This window comes from Zonotrichia albicollis, chromosome 6 (genome assembly GCF_047830755.1).
Source record: "Zonotrichia albicollis isolate bZonAlb1 chromosome 6, bZonAlb1.hap1, whole genome shotgun sequence".
In the NCBI taxonomy this organism is placed as follows: Eukaryota; Metazoa; Chordata; class Aves; order Passeriformes; family Passerellidae; genus Zonotrichia; species Zonotrichia albicollis.
In genome coordinates, this window is record NC_133824.1 from 57,965,434 (window position 1) to 57,988,636 (window position 23,203).

At 44.9% G+C, this 23,203-nt stretch overlaps 1 protein-coding gene across 1 annotated transcript in view; it reads right to left on the bottom strand.

The window, feature by feature from the left end:
* The window catches only part of PRKCH (protein kinase C eta), a 114,728-nt gene that overhangs the window by 85,753 nt on the left and 5,772 nt on the right, over window positions 1-23,203 (bottom strand). Inside the window, exon 2 of the mRNA XM_005491657.3 lies at window positions 956-1,019. Within this exon, the coding sequence (XP_005491714.1) occupies window positions 956-1,019 (64 nt within the window). The remainder of the gene's footprint in view (window positions 1-955; window positions 1,020-23,203) is intronic.

A 23,203-nucleotide genomic window follows, 5' to 3' on the forward strand; every position in this document is an offset into this window, starting at 1 on the left:
GGAAAGAGAAGTAAATTATTTCCAACATTTCCCATTCCCCTTGGAAAGCAGTAGCTGTACAAACATCTGAGTTCTGCATTTCTCATCTCTGAGACCTTGCTAGCAACATGCTCAGCCACCAGCACAGGTCTGAAGCACACTGTGCATTTATGCTCATGCCCACCATGCTTTAAATGGCCAAGCATGGCACTCCTGCACGTGGATACAAATGGGATGTAAGTCAGTAAAAGCACTCCAGTTTCTTCTCTTTCCATCCCTGTCTCTGTCATAGGACATTAAAGCCAATTTCTAACATGCTTTTCATCCCTGCAAGAAATTCCTCCAGGCCTCCCCAGCACACCTTGGCATTCTCCTGCTCTCTGGTTACAAATACAGAGATTTCCTGGGTTGCTCACATGCACACTCATAACAGGTATCACAATAAACAACAGGGACATCAAAACCATCAAAACTATAAAATACAGTTACCAAAAAAAAGACTGCCCAGATGCTTTTTGGGGCAGCTGTCACACTAAAAACTTGCAAGCTTCCTGCGCAAAGTGAACCCAGGAAACAGAAATGGTCGTGAAGTAGATGTGAACAATTACAGAACAAAAAGCATCCAGATGTTCTAAACATTTTCCATTTTAAACATGCTCTGCTTTCTCCTCAGCTTGCCCTTGGAGAGGCAGCCAGGTGAAAAGCACCAGTGACAAAAACAACCTGTCTGAAAGGCCAGCTTCAGGGAAACAAACCAGAGAGAGCACAACCAGCCAGCTCCCCAGGTCTGGGATCAGAGCAGAGGGCACACAGAGCTCCAGCTGCCACCAACAGCCCCTTCCAGATTTCCCCCATCACTCAGGAAACCTCAGGCACACCCAGCATGGGGCCCCTGAAGAATCCAAATGTCTGCACTGCTCTGGAACTGATGGCAGGGACACAGAGCAGCCCAGCTCCAAATGGAAACAGCCCTTACCTTCTGTGAAGTTTCCTGTGAGAGTTATGACAACAAACACTTTGCCTTCTGGCTCCAAATCCACCTGAAAGAAAGCAAAGGAAATGTTAGAAGATTGGTTTCTTTGAGGCAGCAATTTGATAATATTTGAAGGTGTATATATTCTCATGCACACCTTAATTGAAAAAAAATAAAATAAAAATCAAGCATCTGGTGCCCAAATTGTTCAGCATTCAGGGCTACATAAAAAATAAGGAAATTGAGTCCTACGTTTTTCCTGGAAGTGCTGAATAAACTCAGCCTTGCTAGAGAAAATATAATTTTAAAAATATAAAATACAGTTAATAGTGTTCCAATTTGTGAGATACATGAAGCAGGACTAACACTGAATTCTCTGAAATATATCAGTGTGCAGCTGTGTCGAGAATTACATGGATATTTCCTCTCTATTACATTTTATCTCAGTGAAATTGTTTCAGTCTCTCAAAATACCATCATTGCTGAGGCAAATGCTGATTTCTTACATAAATCACCTTTTGGCCTTAAACCATAGGAAATAGAAAATTGTTAGTGCTGTTACCTAAGGACTTCTTGTCGTTTAATCTAAATTAGATAGAGATAGAGATACAGAACATAATTTTAGGGATCAGAGATTCAATCCCAGCATCAGTCAGCCTGTCCTTGAAAGAAAGCATTTCTTATTTGGTGAGTAGATTTTTCATTTTGAGATACATTTTTAATAAAGGTCTTGCTTTTGGTGTTGTGTTTTTTTTTTTTTTTTTATTTGCCCACTAAGGATTCCTGATGTTTGAGTCAGGCTGTCACACAGAAATCTCAGTTAAACAACAAAAAGAAAGAAGTAACAAGGCACACCCTGAATTTACCACAAATTTCAAGGTTAAAATTAGCAAACAGGAGCTTTACACCTCATGGGTATGGATCACCTGTGCAGAACAGGAATTTTGAAAATGGAGATTTCTGGGGGAATTAATGGATTGCTGATCCAAACCCTCCCTGCTCCTCCTGAACAACCACAGGATGATGAGCTCAGGCTGCCTCCTGTGCCCTGTGAGCCCTTTGATTCCTCTGCAGTGAAAACACCCAGCACACCACTGAAACAAACCCCAAAAAATCAACCTGAGCAAAGTGTGAACACCCAGCACATCACTGAAATAAACTCCCAAAAATCAACCTGAGCAAAGTGTAAACACCCAGCACATCACTGAAAAAAACCCCAAAAAAATCAACCTGAGTAAAGTGTAAACACCCAGCACATCACTGAAAAAAACCCCAAAAAAATCAACCTGAGTAAAGTGTAAACACCCAGCACATCACTGAAACAAACCCAAAAAATCAGCCTGAGCAACATGTAAACACCCAGCACATCACTGAAATAAAACCTCAACATCAACCTGAGCAAAGTGTAAACATCCAGCACATCATAGAAACAAACCCCCCAAAATCAGTCTGAGCAAAGTGTGAACACCCAGCGCATCACTGAAACAAACCCCTAAAAATCAACCTGAGCAAAGTGTAAACACCCAGCACATGACTGAAACAACCCCACAAAAATCAACCGAGCAAAGTGTAAACACCCAGCGCATCACTGAAATAAAACCTCAACATCAACCTGAGCAAAGTGTAAACACCCAGCACATCACTGAAATAAAACCTCAACATCAACCTGAGCAAAGTGTAAACACCCAGCACATCGCTGAAACAAACCCCCAAAAATCAACCTGAGCAAGGTGTAACCACCCAGCACATCACTGAAAAAAAACCCAAAAAATCAACCTGAGCAAAGTGTAAACACCCAGCACATCACTGAAACAAACCCCCAAAAATCAACCTGAGCTCCCCAGGCCAGAGCTATGGACCACTCCTGATCCAGACATTTGCTCCTGGTTTCTAAAAAACGCTGCTGCCACAAACCTAACAGGCAATAATGTTAAAATACTGAAAAAAACCAAAGGTGAACCCTAAAGAAAAGCCAAACAGCCAAGGTACAAATGGAAGGAAAGCACCTGCACAGCTGTAGGTGGGAGGAGGTGTCTGAGCTGGGCTGACTCTGCAGGGTTAAGGCACAATGCTGACACAGCCCAGAAAAAAGCAGATTTCTGGGGTAAGTGAAGGAGAAGCACAGCCAGCCATACATTTCCCTAGCCCACAATTTGTTGCAGAAGTAGAGAAATCATTATTTAAACTGCTGGGGATTTGTTAGGATGAGCAGAAGAAATATTTTCAGGAAAAAGAATGAGAATCATCTCATTCACAAGATTCCAGCTGTGGTTGTATGGTGCCACACACACTCCTATCAGTGGGACACAAAACAGGGAAGCTACAACTTCTTGGGAAAATTCTACCAAAATGCTGATTTTATGGACACTACATTCTCCACTAAAGGAAAAAGAATAATTAAAATCAGTCTCACAGGGAAATTTTAAAGCAAATATTTAGTCTTGACTCAATATTAATTTTTGTCCTTGTTTGCACTGCACATTACACTGGTTTTAGGAAGCTGTGTTTGAACAGCCCTCTGTCTCCATTAATATTGAAGACAATTCCCAAATAGATTTCAACTTCAGCAATATCATGCATCATTTTTGCCTAAATTTCAGTTCCCTGGAGAGATGTGCAGCTTTGTAAAGAGATGGTCCTTTCCAAAATATATAATAATATATAATAACATATAACCATGCAAATTGATTTTTGGGATACCAAGAATTCAGGTTTTATGGATAAATCCTTACTTACTTAGGTTTCCAAAATCATTCTTCAGTGCTTATGATTTTCCTGCCAGTCTCCATAGAGGATATGTCATATTCCTGGTTTTACACGGACAAACAGGATCCTTCCTCCCTTCTTCTGACACACAGTATCTCTGCTGGGATGTGGAATAAATCCTGCACTCCTTGTTCAGTCTTAAAAGCAAAGGATTGTCAGGACTCAGCACCTGGGATGAGGCCAGGGAATCCAACATAAGCATCACCCACCTTTGACACAGGGCACAGACAAAATCTGGCCCAAAGTCCTGACACACCTCGTTCTCCATCTCTGCAGAGAGGATTCCTCTGCCCCTAGCACAGCACAGTCCTCTGCCTACAGCAGTCTCACAAAACAGAAACAAACTCAGTCAGAAAGCAATAGCAGGAGATTTATGAGGGTTATAAACAATCTCTCTCCCCTCCAGACTCCAAGATTAAAGACCAGTCAAATCCTCTACACATACCAAGCAGCTGTGTTCCTGTTGTACCACAGTCCAAGAGCACTCAGCCAAGAGGACTTGAGCTATACTCAATGTCTTCTTACAGAACATCTAAGGGGGATCTAATTAAAAATTACAGCTGAAAGGCTCCAAATGAGGCTGAAGCCCCAGCTTGCCAGGAGCTGCTGAAACTTTGGCACACCAACACTGATGGATGCAGGACCAAAGGGGAATTCTTGTCCTAGACAAGGGTTTAAACCAGACAGTCTTAAGGGTTTCTGTAGTCTTAAATTGATAGCAACAGAACAACAAAAGATAACATACCATGAAATTAAATGAAATAATAATAGAGCACAGGGAAAAGTGGCTTTTGGACTTGCTGTGATCTCCTTTAAGGATGAATTTGACCAGCTAAGTAGCAGCCAGCTCAGTACCTGAGGTAACTCTCAGACATGTGGAACATACCCAAAACAGAAAATAACGCCTGACCTAAAAACCTGAAAGGAAAATGCCTGACCACAGAGCTGAGCTGGCCTGAGAAACATCAGCAGCTCCCCTCCACATGCCTGACAGGACGTGCTTCCCACCATCATGGGGACACCCAGAGCCATGGCCACACTCCAGAGTGGCCCTGTGCTGGCAGGTGACACCTGTGAGCTGCTCACACTCGCTGGACCCGCAGTGTCCGTGCAGCCCCGCGAGCTGAGCTGGGTGTGAACAGCTCAGGCCCTGGGGGTGACCTCAGGCAGCTCTCAGCACAGCCCCTGGTGCTCCTGCCCCTGCTTCACACCTCAGCAGCACCTTCACACCCGCAGCACCGCTCCCAGCCTTGCAGTGCAGCCACAGCTGCAGCACACGCTGTGGGAAACTCTCCTGACACAGCAACTGCAGCCAGAGCTGGGCATGCAGAACCAGCTAAAACCAGAGACCCACAGAGCAGAAGTCTGGCACTCCACTGTGTCCTCAAAAGGAGGAACTCCTGATATCAGCCCTTGTGGGAACCCAGGACATCCCTCTGGCTGTCCAAGATGGCCAAGACCCCTGCCAGGGGGCTCAGAAGCCCTGCACAGAGCCCAAGATGCCCCTGTGGTTTTGCTTATGACCCCTGGAGCAAGTTACCCACCTTAGATGAAGGTCAGCAAGCCACAACAGTGTAGGTATAATAATAGTGAAGTTATCAGAGGGTGGAAAAGTAGATTTTAGCATTTTTGGTATGGGGGTTCAGGAGGCAAGATGGAGGGATCTGGGCACGTCCAGCCTTTCTCCTTCTTGGCCTCCATCTTCTGCTGTGATGTTGGCACTTACAGATTGGTTCAGAAGCTCACTGTCTAACATAGGTGATAGGCATTGGAAAGTAATTGTAAACATTGTACACGTAGTTTTTAGTATAAAGACATAACACTGCCCTGGGGGCAGGCAGAGTGCCTGGACTATCCTGCTGAGAGGACCTCGGCAGGACAGGAGAAAATTTTTTATAGATAAGATACAATAAACAACCTTGAGACTGAGAAATTAAGAGCTCTGACTCCTCCTTCAAGCGCTGGGCTGGGAAAAGAGACTTTCTAACTTTTCTCGGGGTCACTCTGACTGGCGAGAGACCCCAACAAGCCCTCCTTCAACCTGTCCAGTCACCAAAGCACTTCCAGCACCAGCTTCCACAGACAGAGAGGGCTTCTCACCGTGCTCTGCTACTCAACCAGACCTGAGCACTTGCAAAGGGAGCAGCTGCCAAAGGACTGGCCCTCCGGCCATGGAAGAGATAACCCGAGCTGGGCTGGCAGCCCAAGGCCTGGCTCCATGCTGGCACAGCTCCAGGGATGCCAGCACCTCCCAGCATCAGCAAACACCCTCGGGATCCAGCCTCCCAACAGCAGCGGGGGTGGAACACGAGCGCCATGCAGATGCCAAGTTTTGCTCCTCACTTCTGCTCTGTTTATCATTTCCCAGCACTGACATTAAAGGCAAAACCCCTACATTTCTACAGAGAAACAGGGTGTCACAGTATCAATCTTGACAGAGTTGATAAAGCCCAAAGTAGATCATAAAATCAGTTTGGGTCAACAAAGCAGCTGATATTTATTCCTAAAGCAGGAGAGGCTCAGAGAAGCTCAACAGCCCAAAGGCAGCACAGGTGATGCTCAGGGGGAACTCCTACACCACAGCATAAGAGAAGTGATACAGGAATGTAACCATCCATATGTATTTGACACAATCATCAAAGGGTAATATGTACAAAGTTTCCTAATGCCAAAGATCTGGCATGGGATAACTTATTTTAGGGAATCACAAGCTCATGCCTGGAAGGTTTAGTATCAAAGCCAAAGGAAAGTCCTGTTGTATTGGGAGCAAAGGAGAATTATGAAATTCTATGCATGCCTGATGCTGTCACTGCTGTGAGGTGCAGTGATCTCAGAATAAATCAAACTAAACTGGGGGTGTGCAGAATCATATCACTGGCAGGCAGATCTGTAAACAGTCATCACCTTACCCCCTCTCCAGCACTTTCATCCTCAGCCTGGTCCCCCAGGGAAGAACCAGGGGGAAAAACACAGACTTTCTGGCTGGTTTAGAGGTAACTTGGCCAAGTCTTAGCTCACTGGGAGAGGAAAGTGTGCTTATCAGTGTAGTAAATCCTTTAGTCACCCTCAAGGAAATGAAGGCAGCACGTTTGTCCACAGCACAAGGGGTGGAAAAGAGCAACTGCTGTACCTGTGAGAACAGCACAGGATTTTGGCCCAGAGCTAAGCACACACTTTTACTTCTGCTGAACTTCACAGCCCAAGCAGGGAAAATGAGCATTGGAAGATTTTGGCAGGTGAGCTGGAAAGGGGCAGGTAAGGATGAGAAGTTCAGCCATGGCTCCATTACACCTCCCCTGAGAGGCACAGCCTCTGCCAGGACACTGTGCTGGGAGTCAGGAACTCCACTCCTAACCCAAAGCACTCACAGGGTGCCCCATGCCTGAACTTGCTGGGATCCTGCTGCTCCATGTGACTTCAAAGGGAGCTGCCAGGGACTGGCTTCCCACAAGGAGGGGCCCCAGTGAACCATCTCACAGAAAAGGGCTGTGCTGACATCCTTCCCAACCATAGGCCAGGTGTTACTGACTCCCCTTCTCTGCATTACAACAAATAAATCAGCTCAGGAGCAGAGCACATGCAGGGAGAGCAAAACAGGGCTCCTTAATCACATGCCTTCACACACATAATAAAAACTGGCCGTGCGTGATTCATCAATGGAAGAGGTTTGGAAAACAAATTCAGAAGGAGGGTAATCTCTCAGGCAACATATCAACACCCAGCTGAAGCATCCACTGAACCTGCAGAGCAGGTAGAGTGAGTTGGCCTCGAGAGAGCCCGGCCTGCCCCGGGAAAGGATGGGAAGAGGCAGATCCAAAGGGTGCCTGCCTGCAAGTCGCTCACTCTCCAAAATCAAGATGAGGTAGATAAGGTGGCACCCCAGGATGAAAAGATATCTTCAAAACTTAACCTGGCAAGAGCACTACATCTCACAAACACAAGTTTATAAGATTTTTTTTTCCCCTCCCATACCCTAACAGATAATCCAGTCTGGGAAGTGTGATCTGAAGCACATCAGAATCAGTGGGAATGTTTTTATTGTGTTTGGATCAGACACAAAAGATTATTCTGTTTACCCTGGAGCCTAGAACATCCCTTCTGCCATTGCTGCCCTGTCCTTCCTTGCCCACAGGCACAATCCATAACCATCCTAGAAGTACAGCCTTTTTCTGAGGCATGTCAGTGCTGACATGGCTTCAAAAACAGAACAGGCCAGACACTTGCAGTGACTAAAGCAAATATAAAAGCTACCCAGGGACTTCATTAGCTTAATTAAACAAGTAGCTATATCTTTTGACTTCCTACATAATTTTTAATTTTAATTAACAGAACTGCATATGTAATCAGTCGTTTGTAGAGGCAATTCCCAAGGCTCAGTCGAAAGAGCTGAAAATTTGGGTTAGGCTAAAGCTGGTTTTTCACATGCCTCTAGTTATTTCTTGGCATCTTTCTTGTTTAAGCTCTTACCAGATCATGCTTATGGAATGTCAGATCTTTCTGTATTTTAATAAGGCAGCACCTCCTTGGACAGGTCAAATAGCAATTTTCTCAGCCAAATACACAGTGTCTGGATTAATCAGTCCCTCTCATACTTTTTGAGGCTGACAGACACCTGTCTATCAAGTCAGACACCTTTGAAAATCCTCAGGGCTGTCTAGTACAAAGGGGATTTTGCATTTCCAGACCAACACATTAAAGTGTTTTTCCTGCAAACGCACAGCATGCACTTTTTAAGATTCAAATTAGGGTGCCTAAAAAAAAAAAAAAAAGGCAAACACATACACACAACAGGGTATCAAGTATTTTCTTATTACTGCAGAGGCTGGCCAGTGCTCAGGGCAGCAATTCCCACCAGGTGCTGGGGCAGACCTGGACAGCAGTGGGAAAAGCTGCCAATCCCACCTGCAGTCAGCAGGTCCAGGTACCCTGAGTGTTAAAGCCCTCACAGCTCACCTGAACACAGTTTAATGCTCTGCAGCTAAACTCACACATGGGTGGAAAGTCAGTCTCTCTCAAAACTCCCACAACCAGTTATTCCAGCTATTACTGTAATATTGTCATTCTAATTTTTTGTTTCAGGACAGCTGCTTAAAATATTACTTTTGTTTTTGTTCAAGCTGCCTAATTATAAGCTGTGCACCAGCCATGAACAAGTATGCATAACTAATGACTCTTAGCCAATCCTGGACTCTTTAATCAATTTTAGTCTGGTTTCATCCAAGAGATCACCCATCTCTACAGAAGATTTGCAGAGGTGGGAACAAGATTTATTTATCCTGTGAAAATTCCTGCCAAGAAAACCTGCTTGAAGAGCTACAAATATAATACAGATTAAAAAGGAGGTTTCAAATCTTAAAAATAACAAACAACATTTGAAAGTAGGAGCTAGAGCCTGCTCCTATAGTGTTACAGCAATTTATATTGCTTTTGAGAAATAACTCTAAAGCAGTAAATGATTTACAAGTAATGGTTGCAGGAAGATGCTCTTTAGCATATTTGAAAAAAATTTAATAAGTTATAAAGTTATAAAGAGAGAAACACAGACACAACTGGTTCAGGGACTATTATGTTTTTGTTCTCCTTATATTTTCAAAGAAAAACAACAACAACTCTCCAGGGGGATTTTTTACCTTTTTTCCCAAGTTATGTGCCAGGAGGAAAGGATCCAATTGCCTGTTTATAAATCCCATGGTACTGAAGTTTTTTGCAGACAAGGCACTGATCCCAACAGTAAGAGTAAGAACACACTCCTTTAGAAATTTAAGTGAAATTTAAAATAAAATGGGGGGGTGTGGGTGAATCTAATAATGTCATGCACACACTGGAGTCTGCAGCAGGGGAGAGCTTTCACTCACAGCCTCCTACAAGTGGGGGGCTAGAAATGGCTGGGCTGGTCAATGGGCTGAGCAGAAAATGTGAACGATGCCCAGACCCTGCCAGTGAGGGTCCCTTTCCTGAGGGCACAGAACATGCCCAGCGTGGGATGACTGAGCTGCCACGAACAGCAAAGCTGCTGGAACCCCCAGCGACAGCTCATGGTGCCAGGGGAGATGCCAGGCACAGAGAAAAGGCTGCTCTGAGCCCCCCTGAGCAGAGAGAAGGGGCAGGAACCCCCCAGCTGCCTCCCACAGCCCGTGTGAAACCAGAATTGTGTGGGCAGGACGGATGCTGCCTTTCCCTACCACAAGCACACACAAGCACAGCTTTAGCTCTGCTGAGCACAATTAAACTTTAATTATTCACCATGCATCTTAGTAACAGCGCACCAAATACCATCATGTCCAGTCCATCACTGTATTTTCCTTCCAACTCCCCTTGTCTTCCTCCTACAGCTAGTTTTTTTGAAGGGATGGGAAGGAAAATCACAGATTACTTTAATTTCCCAAAGGCAAATGCTGACATCAATGCAGGACCACTAAATTAAAGGATGGCAAATGCAGGGCTTCATTTTCAGCTGTCTGAACACTTGATTACAGCAAATCCACCCCTGCTCACATTCAGTAGCTGCTATCAGGCTATCAGCTTTGCATATGCAAGGTATGGAAATCTGCCTGCAGACACCTGTGTGTGCAACTGCAGGTAAAAGAGGCTGACAGTGGGACAGGGTCTCTGCTCAATTTATATTGACCAATAATCAAACAACAAAAAATCTTCTATTTCCATTCAATTAACAGTGATAATATATCAATAAACCTCAACAACCAGTTATTACCAGCAAAACAAAAATCTTTCAGTAGCTGTAGAGCTGCAGTTGCAAAGGGATGATCCTGACAGTTCATGTTTTAGGTCTATCACTGAGCACACAACACAGGAATTGCCCTTCTCTATCTCCAAGATCTGGAGATTATCTACAAGAGTCTTTTCTGTCTCCTACATGCACCCAACATAACTTGGCAGAAAACACAGGAAATTGTGCCACTTTTTCTGTTTACAGTTATAAAGAAATAAATTCATTGACTGGTGCCAAATAGGCAAGTTGGTGGCACTTCCCATATGGAAACATTCCAAGGGCCATCACAATGAGATGCTGGGCAGAGCTCCCTCAAAGCAAAGCAGTGACACAGATGTGCTTAGAACTGAGGCAATGCCCCCCAGGAAGGAAAGAGCAGTGCAAAAGCAAGCACAGTGCACACCAGAGACCTGGGCTTGGCCCAGAGAGGAACAGAACAGCCACCAGGCAGAAATACAGAAGGAGAAACAAAAATATTGGGCAGAGGAGCAACACCAGTTCTCTCAGTCTTGAGAAGTCATCCAAGGCACAGCACTCACCTTCAGCTTTAATTAACCTCCCTAACAAATCTAGGCAGACTTTATGAATCATTTATGACTTTACATTAAGCAGCACAGTCTGCACATGGTCTGAGGTTCTGTGTCTCGTTGGTTGCCCAGGGACCATCATTGCACAGCTACAGCAGGACAGAATTCAGGGGTAACTTAGGGGCAATCCAGCATCAGACAGAGCCCCCAATATCCTGTTCATGGATCCAACCCAAGGAGAAGGGACCTCTAAACCAGCTGCATCTCTGTGCAAAGACCCCTCTGCAGCTGTGTCCCCAGAACCTTGCTCACTCACCTGCTTGTGTTGTTCTCCACTATTCAGTGCTGGGAAATATTTTCTCGTTATTCATAGGCTTTATTGCATAATCCTAAACTTCTGAGAAATTATTCTCATTTGAGTCTCCATTAGGTGTGTCACTATTTTTAAAATATCTTCCTACTACATGTAATTCATTTGGTGTACTGCTGCTTTTCCATTTTTGTCCAATAGCTCTTTCTTCTTTCTAAAACCAGGCCACAGCAGATGAGATCATGAACCATTAAAATCCATTAGTCCTCAAGATAATCCATCAAATTTCTCAGCACCTCAGGTAGAAAGGGGAAAGGTCACAACTTCTCCTACTCCAACCATTTCAGTCAGATACTGAGGAGCCAAATACCATCCTTTTAACAACAGCTAAAAGTTAAGTCCTGGTGCTGCAGCAAAAGGCAGTCTGATGGAAAAGTTCAGTTATTTATGATGCTTGAACACTAATAATTAGCACTGTAAGCTAAAAAAGGAGGATTCTGGAGTGAGATGTGCTCAGCATCTCGATGCCAGGAAGATGGGGTTCCACAACACAGAGGCACAGACGCAACCAACAGCTCTGCACAGGGCCTGATTTACTCACACCTTCCTTCTCCTTCCCTCCCTTCAACACCAAGTGTTGAAAAGACCTTTATTGATCTTTACTGCTCTGGGGACAGCTGGAATCCTAAAAAGTGGATGTAGAAGTTTCAGGAAGGCCCACAGTGCTGGTGTCACATTCCTATGGAGCTGGAAACCAACGTGACAGAGGGAAGGAGCTGCACAGCAGATCGTGCACTCCAAACACATCCCCCACATCCAACCCTTCCCACACATCTCCACCTTTCCAAAGAAAGACAGCAAAGCCCCTCTGGGTGCTGAGCACATCTCACACCATCAGTTTCACAGAAAAGGAAAGCCATGTTTGGGGATGGCAGGAGCAGAGGTAGAAACAGGGATTTGAGTCCTCAAAAACAGACCTAGCTCGCTGCACAGCAGCCACACTGCTTGGAAAGGGCAAGGGAAACCCAGCAAAACCCACAAAAACAACGTGAACCTGGACTCCATACAAGTCCAGACATCAAGAAGAGTCAATTGCTCCAAAGCACCAGAATTCTCAGTCTTTTCAATGACTTTAAAGCCTTGAGCTAAGCAATTGAGGGGCACACACCACCCCTGTCAGCACCAGCATGAATTAATTTATGTGCAGGATCAAGTTATCAGCAATATTTCTGGCAAACCCTAAGATTTCAAATGGCATGTCTCAGGGGCATGCCAGTCTTTAGAAGTACAGCTCCCAACACAGCTCATATTCCCACTTACAGTGCTAATCCCATTACTCATTCTTAGTGAGGATACAAAAAGGAGATATTAAATCCAGCAACTTTAAACCTTGGCATGGGCTGTAACACCATGGGAAAACCCAAGCACCTCAGCTCTGATAATTCTTCCCAGATCTGGAATTGATCACAGTGACTTCCTCCTTCCTCCTCTCACTTCCTCACCTGGCAGTTTCTTAGCACTGAAATTATAAAGCATTTATACCCAGCCAGTATTAATCCACCACAACCCCTCTCCAAGATGATCTGCCCAATGATTTGAGACAGGGAAGAAAAGCAAACTATCAAATATGAGTGGCATGTCACAGGAGAAAACCTGCTTGGGACACAAGGAAAGATGAAAAGAAAGGTTTAAAAGTACTTTAGCCCACATACTCCCTCTCCTATTCCCTGCCAGCCACTTATGGGATTGCCCCATCTCCCTGGTACACACATCCCAGAACATCATGTAAAATCACCAGCAGTTTCTGGCTGCACAGCCAATTAGATACTTCCAAAGGTACAAAAAAAAAAAAAAAAAAAAAAAAAAGGAGTGCCAAGGCATGCACTCCCCCAGCATTCCTGAAGGTATGATGCTTGCTCCTGCTGTCCAGATGTTACTGCTCATGTCTCTGCTGCAATCCCATGAGGGCCACTGCTGGGAGCCACAATCAAGTCTTCAGGCAGCAAAAAGAATGTAGGTTGCAGCTGACAACACCCAGAAAGGACACGCCACTGCCAACACTTGCTTTGCCAAGTTAGATCATATCCTATTTGTACAGTGGGTTGTGGGTTTTGTTTATGTGTTTGGTTTTCTGTTTGGGCTTTTTTTCTTTTTTTTTTTTTTTGTGGGGATGATGGAAGAATACAATCAAAATATTTCTGTGAAACAGCAGTTGGGAAAAAAAGAGTGCATAGGTGAGGTTTTTCATGAGGAAGGACAGTGGGTTGGACATCAGTACCAAAAATAATAGGGAAAAAATTGTCCTGAAATCCTGAGGCCAAGCATTACAATAAGAGACAGACTGTCCAAGACCAAGCAATTTTTAGTCCTATCAAGTCTGTGATTACAGTTTTCCTCATCTACCTCATGAGAGAGATGATCTCACTACCCACTTGTGACCATAAAGTCAGAGCTGTGACTCCAGCACTGAGGCTGAGGCAGGAAGGAGCTGCACAGCCACGGCCTCCAGCCCTCCCCAGCCACCGGACGGTGACGAGCTGCTGTGTCACTGGGACACTGCTCAGCTGACCCTCTGCAGGACAGCAGGCTCTCCAGGGTTTGGTCAACAACTGGAACTGACAGGCAGCTCCTTGGGACCTACCAGCAGCACACTGTCACGTAATTCCCCTTTTAGGTATTTCTTTTTCCCCTTCCAAAGTGTGGTTTCAAGATGAGGAACGAATGTGACCAAGATTTACACCCTGGATTAAATAAACCAGAGGGCTGAGACACCCAGAAAGGATATGCAGAGGAAAAGGTCAGAACATGGTTGGAGTGGTTTTGCTGACAGGTCAATGGAGAATATAACTTGGGTGCTGACCACATTTCCCATTCAAAACTCAGCATGACCCACAAACCTGCAGACAAACCTTCTGCTCTGTAAACAAAGCTTTTGCTGAGGATTGCCACAAGCCCCAGCACATGGCAATCCTGGGTAAGCCAAGAGCAGGACGGGCTCACTTACAAAGCCAGTCATATTTAGGACAATTGTTGCCATATTCCCTCCTTGACAAATGCTTTAATGTTTTATTTCTTTGTGAATGGAAGGCCTGGCATTTTATCTGTGCCAGAGTGTTGCATGTGTTTTATATACAAACACATATGCTTTTAACTCCAGCACACTAATGTGTTTAAAGTATAAATTCCCTCCTGGAGAAAAGCACATCCCCACCTGGGTGGCACAGCTAATGTGGACCTCATGCTCCTCTTCCTACAGACAAACAGCCCTTGCTGTGTGCAGGGACACATTCCCGTAATTCCCAAAGCTAGATTTTATTCACTCTGGGAAAAGTCACATCAGTTTTAGTCTCCTACCTTAATTCTCACCAGCTGAGGACAGAAATCCCTTGGACAGCATTTATGTCCTCTGAAAATAAAGTCAATTCACTTCCTTCTTTAAGATCTACCAAGCCCTGTAATACAAAGCCAAGAAGCCACTCAGTTCCTGTCCTCTCAGCAACCACCTTGCAGGGAAGTAAATTAAGAGATCCAGGCCCTTTTAATGACTGACCCACATTCAGTGAAGGGAAACATTGCAAACACACTTCCCTAAGAAAGATAAAAAAATACCTAACACTGTTCAACTCCTGATACACTTTACATTGCAAGAACCTGCGATAAGATTACAGTAGTGAGGGGTTTGATGGAAACATTTAAAAAAAAAAAATCATAAAACACTTTCATTTGGAAAGGACCTCAAAGATCATCCAGTTCCAACCTCTGGCCATGGGCAGGGACACCTTCCACTAGACCAGGTTGCTCCAAGCCCTGTCCAGCCTGGCTTTGAACAACTGATCCTGGAGTTGCTGACTAGATCTTGGCCGCACCACGAATTTCGACTTTTTGTGATTCTAAAAACTCCTCTTGCAGCCCAGCAGAGTTTGAAAGGCTTCTGGCGCATTACCACACATGAGCAACATGAAACAGGGGGGTGGTTTCAGATACTGAGATAGAAAGTCTGAACAAGTACTGACCCACTGGAAAATTCACAGCGAGAGATGGAAAGATCTGGTACCCTTCAAACACCTACATGTTCTGGCTGTGGCTTTGAAGCAAGCCACAACACTGTCTATTGTAAAGAGCACGGTTCCTGTGGAAACACTTGCTTAATATTGTCAGAGACGGAGGAAGAAGAAATGCTATAGGTGCACAGAATTTTACAACTACCCATTTACTGGCTAAAATATACGCATCTATTCAAAAGAGAAAAAATTCCTTATTGTTAATGGCAAAAAACATTATCAGGCACTGAAACAGCATATTTTGTGCAACTGGAGTAATTTGAAAAAAAAAAAAAAAACCAACAAAACCAGCAAACTCAAATTCCATAGAATGGTTTGGAGTGGACTTAAAGATCATCTCATTCCTACTCCACTGCCACAGGCAGGGATACTTTACCTAGACCAGGTTGCTCCAAGCCCCATCCAACCTGGCCTTGAATTCACACTTCCAGAGATGAGAGACCTGCAAACTTTTCTGCAAATGAAATTTCCCCCAACCAGAACTATTAACATAAAAAGATAGTTTAGTCAACCTAGAAATGAACCACAACACTTATACTGAGAAAACACTGATGAGCTTTTTTGAGGTCACAAAGATGTTTTCAGAGCAATCTTTCAGAAACACAGGGACACCAAGGGCTACTTAAAACCTGCAAGCTCAGTTACTCTTTTCTCACCTAATGTTCATGTCCAGAACAGGAACAGGAGCTTCAAAAATGTTACTAAAATAAGAATTGCATTGCTTAAAAACAATGAGTATTGCATATGCATTGCTGAGGCAAGTATCTTTGCACTAAGCTTATTTATATATAGAAATAACATCAGTGACCTCGTATTAATCACAGACACAGCTTTCTCCATGACAAAGGGAAATGACAAACTTGCAAGGACACACCAGAAACCTTCTGAGATCACATCCACATAAGCCAAAACATGTGACAACTTGAATGATCTTTTGCTCCTCCTTGAAGAAATCCACTCAGATTCTGCAATATTATTCTTGACTAAAGCAGAATCATGCAATTCTAAAATGAATCAAGTGATGATTTTAGATATGGCTTCCACTCTCTCTTCTGAGCTCCTTCTCAGAATTTCTGAAGCTTTCAATTCTAAGAATTTTAACCAAGATAGAGCTAACCAGAAAGAACATAACCAGCCAAAAGGGTTTCTCCTTGCTAGACAAAGCACCAAGCAAGAATTAAAATGAATGTGCATCATGTCCTGTCTGTGCCACAGCACACAGGCAGCTCCACACCACAGCACCAACATCCCGCTCTCCTGCAGATGGGCAGCCACAGGCAGCAACTCACACCCAAGACAGAGAGGAGAGCAGCCACAGCTCCCAACATCACTCCAGAGGAGCACAGGTAACCTCAGAATGGGGCTTGGTACAGTGGTCATCAGAAAATGCTGGGGAAGCTCAGGGCTGATGATGGTTCAAGCTGAAGGAGGGTAAATATTAGAGATTAGGAAGAAATTCTTCCCCCTGTGGGGGTGTGAGGCACAATTTGCTCAGAGAAGCTGTTGCTGGCCCATCCTTGGAAGTGCTCCAGACTAGGGGGGATGTGGCTTGGAGCAACCTGGTCTGGTGAAGAGGTGTCCCTGCCACGGTCCTTTACAACCCAAACTGTTCTGTGATTCTATGAACTGATAAATCATTAACCAAGTCCTTTGATAGATACAAAATACAGGGAAAAGCCATGCTGGCATCAAGCTTTGACCAAAAGCAGCTTAAGGGCCCCAGCTGCCCCAAAATTCTGCTCCCGCCTCTTCTTCCGGCCGCCACCACTCCCGTGCAGAGGCAGCACAATGGACGGGCGCCTTCGCACGACTCCAAAACCACAGCCAACAGCCCCCCACAATGACTGATGCCTCACTGATGGTTTCTTTAGCAAGCTCAGCTGTGAAATGGGGTAGGAGAGAAGCAGAGACTCAAGCAGGAAGCTCTCTGCCTCTCCTGCTGCACAGAGACTGCCCATGGGGCAGAGGAGGGCAAAAACCTGCTGGGAGCCCTCCTGGATCTGCCCTGCACAAACTGCCAGAGCCCACAGGTCACTGGGCTGCTGAAAAAGTGCTGCATCACATTTAAACACAAAACTCATTCCTACACTGGAGGACTTCCTAAGTATTCTATTAGCCCAGATGGAAAGGGTCATACTAGAACATGAACATGTTTTGTCTACAAGGCGGTGAAAAACACTCTGTGAGGATGTGCAGCATAGCCTGGATTTTTGATGCTTTACTCCTGATCCTCCAGAATCCAAGGGTCTGCTCTTCACTTCAACATTGTCACTCCCAGAGGATGACAAGCCCTGAGGATGTGGACACAGTGAGTCTTAGCCTGCAGAGACAGCTCCTTAACAGTAAATAGTGGGGGGGGGGATTCCACTGTGCTTTAGGTAGAGCAGGAGAAATAAGCCTCAACCTGTACAAATGTACCAAAGAAACTTTTATCTATTCCTGCACCATTTATTTGGCCTACATCTTACCCTTTTTGTCCCTCAAAGGGAAAGAGAAAAGCACCTGGGCTCTGTTCTCTGGGCTCATGAGAACAGCTCCAGACCTTGCTCCTTTCTTGGACATGAGCATGAATTTGAAGATCTAGGTTTTGATAAACCATTCAGCAAGAGCATGTTCCTTTCTAGGATGAAGGAAACAAGGGAAAACACCATCCCTATTGGCAATACAGGCCAGATGTTACTCAAGCTAATTGACAGCCTGGTCAAAATGAGTTCCTATCATTAGGTATTGATAGGATTATTGTAACAAGGGCAGTTTTTGATAGGAAGATGGCTTATCTTTTCCACCCAGCTCTGCTCCACTCTGAGCTGAGGAGAACAGCTTAGTTTCTTGTAGAGTAGCTACTAAATAACCATAGTTACATCCCATTACATTAAAGAAAACTAAAAAAAACAGCATTTCTTCTTGGCTGCCACATCAGGAGTCCCTTGCAGAAACAAGGGACAAACTTCTATAAAAGAAAACTGGTTGCAGGGTCATTTGCAACCATCTCCAGTAAATCCTCCTCCCTTACAAACCAGTCTGGTGAGCAGTTCTTGGGAAGTACCCAAAGCTGGACTTATTACTGCTACTGAGTAAACAGGTAATGAAGTGATAAGCATGGGGCTCCATGTAGAAAACTGATTAACAGCAGCAATACTCCCACCAAGCCCTATTAGGAGATGGAGGCTCACCCTACACAAAGCTCTGCAGCTTTTCTATTAGCAGTGTGTTCCAATGAGCAGCTTTGACAAGAAATCCCACCGTGGATTTGGACTGCACAGGAACGTTTCCTCACATGGTTATATCTTCTTCCAGGCTCAGGAGCAAACTGCCTTAGAGAATAAATTTTCATTGAATACATTAATGTGAGATTCCTCAGTCAGTGAATGACCTAGATAATAAACTCATTGACGGAAGCCAATTCCTTCCCCTTTCTCAGAGCACCATGGGCACTCGCTGTGCCCAATAAATAATGTACAGCCCAGCCAACATTATCAACTCGTTGCATGCAAGAAGGGGAAGGAAACGTGTCCAGGTCTTCTCTCAGTTAGCCAGTGTAAAGCTGGCAGTGTAATTCCATCGAAGCCATGGGGAATCCACTGATGTAAACATCACAAACAACAGCAGAAGCAAATACAGGCTCCTGTTCCGCTGGAATCTCACAGAAAACATAGGCAAACTTTTTAAAAACAAGTGAGAAAGGAAAGAGGCAACTTTCACATTGCTGTTATTAAAAATTGATGCCAGAAAGAAGTGAGGTATGGAGGGCTTCATGTATGTGCCAGTTCACATGTGAGGGAAGGATAACATGTAAAGCACGTAGAATTTAAAAGAACTGAAGGATATGAGATAGAATAAATCATGCAGTAAATCAATCCCAAATTTCACTGCTTGGAACTCTATTTTTCCTCTGCTCTTCAGCCCTGGGGAAAAGGCCAACAAGCTATATGTCCTTGTTTACCAAGAAAGCAAATGCAGGACAAAGCAGGAATTCAAACAGGACAAGCTAGTCTTGCATTAGTCATTCCTGATTTAAACAACCTTTGTTATTCTGAAGGAGCAAGGCCCACAACTGAATACATTTAGCATGGGGTGAGCACACTGACCAGTCTAGGTGGAGAGAATCCCTCCAGGAACTAACTCACACATTGACAAGCCAGCTCCAATGCTATCAGGGACAGCATTGATTTGCAACTATTTTGTCAGATAAAAGCACTTTGGAGCACAGACATCCCATGCTGACTTTTACTGTCATAGTTAAACTGTCATCCTCTTTCCCATCCTGACTGTGGAGCCAGCCAGCTCCAGAGAGCTGCCACAACCCTGAATGATCCCTCTGACAGTGCACAACCCTGAATGATCCCCTCTGACTCACACCCACAGCACCCAGCACCACTGGTCCTGCTTGAACCCACCACAGCACTCATAAGGCTGTGAAGGATGGCAAACATTTTTCTATCCAAAAATGATAAAAGGATTCCCAAACTAAGATGCCACTGTTATCACAGGAGGTTTAAGACACTAAATTTAGCAAGTGGAGATGTACATGAAGAATTTCATTTCCTAGGGATGTCTTGCTTACATGACAGAGTAAAATTAAATGTACTCATGAGAAAAAATGCAAAACACCATGGTATGCTAAAAAGCAGACTGATGGCAAGGAATTAAAAAAAAATAAGAAACAAGCAAAGGCAAAACAGAAACCACAGAGCAGACCAGAGTGTGAGAGAGCTAGAAACCAGAGGTGGTGTTAGAGAGGTGTGAGCTGCTTTTTCACACCAAGTGAGACCAGCTGGCAAGTCAAAAATCCTGTCTCTGAGAATGGCTAACATAGAATATATGAGAGAAAAGCAGGAAAAACACCACAGTGTCAGATATGGAGGTACCAGCTCAAATCTCTCCTCAGCCCCTGGATGCACATTATCAGACAATCTGTCACTGTCATTCTTACTATTAGATGTAAAGTCCTGGGACAGCAGAGACCCACAGCCTATTTCTCACATCCTGTCCTTTACTGCCTCATTCTGAGAGATTACTGGGCTCTACTGATCTGTTAAGTGATTTCACACTGCAAATGATTGTACTGATCTTTTTTTAAACATACAGCAGACATGCAACACTCATACAGCAAATCACACATTTAGAAACGTGTCCTGCATGGGTGCATTTTCCTCCTCTCCCAATTTTGACAGAAATATCTGTAGTGCAATAAAAAGTAAAAAAATAAAAATAAAAGAGAAATTCCACTAAGGCCTAAATAGCATTCTCATGTTGGTTAAAAATATTGATTCTTTATTCTATCTCCTATTTCATCAACTGAAGTCAGCTACCAAAGCTGCCCAGCTTGTGTTTCTGCACCAACACTTCATCTCCTGCCTGTTCCACAGAAAGGAGATCCCTCCTGGAAGGAGGCTGGAGAGCTGCCACTGCATCACTGATACAAATTCAACCAACTCACTCACAAAACTCAAAACTTACCAAACTGGCCAGGTGAACACCAAGAAAAAGCCTTTATGTAATGCCATCTAACAGATTCATACCTCTCTCCCCCCTTCCTCTGCTGCCAACATTTTTTTGTGCTGGCAAAGCTCGTGGGTAAGTACAGCGACAGCAGCTGGGTTTCAGCTCTGTGTGAGCTGTGCTGACCCAAAGGGCAGCCCCACACCACATGATGGAGCACAGAAATTCCCATCCAGAGCCATGGACATCCAGCCAGCAAATGAAAGTCTTATCCCAGACCTGACATCCCAAAATCCCTGTGGCTTTGCAGCCCAGGACAGCATCTTCCTCAGGATGGGCTTAATTGCTTTGCAATGTGGCACTCAGAGGAGCCAGCCCAGGGTGTGACATCCATTTGTCACACAGGTCACAGGCATCTCATTGCTTTCTTGAGGGCTGCATCTGAACACAGAGCACCGGTGGGCTGGAGAGCACAAGGCTCTGTGGAGATGCAGTGGGTCTCACAAGGCACACCAGCCAAAAACACCCTGGCAGTAACCAGAACAACTGCTGTGCCTGCAGCCTGCCCCACACTGGAGGAGCCCCAGGACAGGGCAGGCAGGGAGCGGGGCCATCAGCCGGTCAGACTGCTCCAGCAGCCTGCAGGATGGATCTGGACATCGATCACATGCCTCTGCTCCAGCACAACAAGGGCACAAAAGGTCCTGCAGGGGCAGTGAAAAAGAAATTTTTTCCATCACCTTGGGCCCAGGACAGACACTGAGTATCAAGAGCACAGGAGTTGCTGAGGGATGCTCGTTCCCACACAGCATTGCTCAAATGTGACAAAAGCTGGCTCACATCTGCACGTGGTGCTGGCTCCTAAATTAAAGCAGGATGGTTTCCTCAGCAATTGACCTCCCTAAGTGATGAGAGCATCTCATGATATCAGAGCATACAAAAATATCATTGGCATTGCAGAAATACAGTTGTTTGTCTGGCTTACCCTAAGTGGCTTAGCAATGTTAATGGGATGCTTCTGGATGCTCTTTGTTCCAGATACACATTTATCTTTGATATCATTATTCTAAAGCAGGGCTTTCCCTCACAAGCAGCCAGCAGAAGGGCATGGCTTGGGGGAGGAACAGCCACGTGGTGATCTCCACCAGGACACGGCGCCAGGTTAGTTATCCACAACTCCAGCCTGGGTCCAGCACGGCCCTACAAATAGCACAGGGTGGAGCAGGCAATCAGAGCAAAGATTGCTCATTGTCTCCAGAAGAAATTAAATTTGCAGCATGGTCTGACATGTCTTAACTGCATGCTTAAATAGGATGAAATCTGGGAGGCAAGAAGGTGCAATGGCTGATCCAGAATCCTTATAAAAGCTGCCAGTAACTCATTTCATGTGGCAACTCTGCTGTTCATCTTTTTCTCCATGGTTACACAAAAGGCCCCCAATTTCCTGGCTGTATTAGCAAAGCACAATAGCTAAAGCCTAAAACATCAAAGGAGCCTTGATAGTTTGTGAAGAAAGGGTGGGAGTCTTATTCACTTTAGTAAGGGATATGTTTTTCATATTGAATTACCCTGTAAATCAGTAGACTTTCTAATGGCATTTCAATAGCTCAAATGGCCCCCTTGACAATCCATTCTGCAGAGTTTATTGCCTATAAGCTCAAAATGGCCAGAAACCAAATCATTACTCAGAAAATACTCCAAACAAAAAGCCTCTGACAGCCTAGGTGAAATGTGCTTTACTAAAAGACCAGTGGAAAAAGCTAAATATAAAACACCAAGAGGGTGAGGTGGGGCCAGCAGGGCTGGGGACAGAGCTTCCTGGGGTGCTGGGCTCGCTGGTGCTGCTGCAGTCAGCCTGCTGCCCCCTCCTCCTCCTCACAGCCTCTCTGCAAAAAGCACCCCCAGAGCTGCGGGTGCAGGTCTGCAAACACCTTCTCACGAGCTTCTAGCACGAGCAAAGGCAATGTGGGCATCAGCCCCTGGCTGCCTCTTCTCCCTCCAACCAGGGCCTTCAACTGGTTCAGCAGTAGCACCATCAGCAGGAATGTAAAGGTGCCCCTGGCATCAAAGGCATCCCCCCACTCCAGCCAACCACATCAACAAGGGCTTGATGGAACCACAGAGCAGAAGGGACCTTAAGACCACCTCATTTCAAACCCTCTGCCATGCACAGGGACACCTTCCACCAGACCAGCTTGCTCCAAGCCAAACCCAGCCTGGCCTTGAACTCTGCCCAGGATGGGGCACCCACAGCTTCTTTGGGCAACGTGTGCCACCCTCATTGTCAAAAAAGTTCTTCCTTACATCCAAGCTAAATCTCTCCTCTATCAGTTTAAAGTCATTACTCTTTTGCTGTCTCTCCATGCCATTGTCCCTTCCCCAGCTCTATTTTAGCCCCTTTAGGCACTAGAAGGT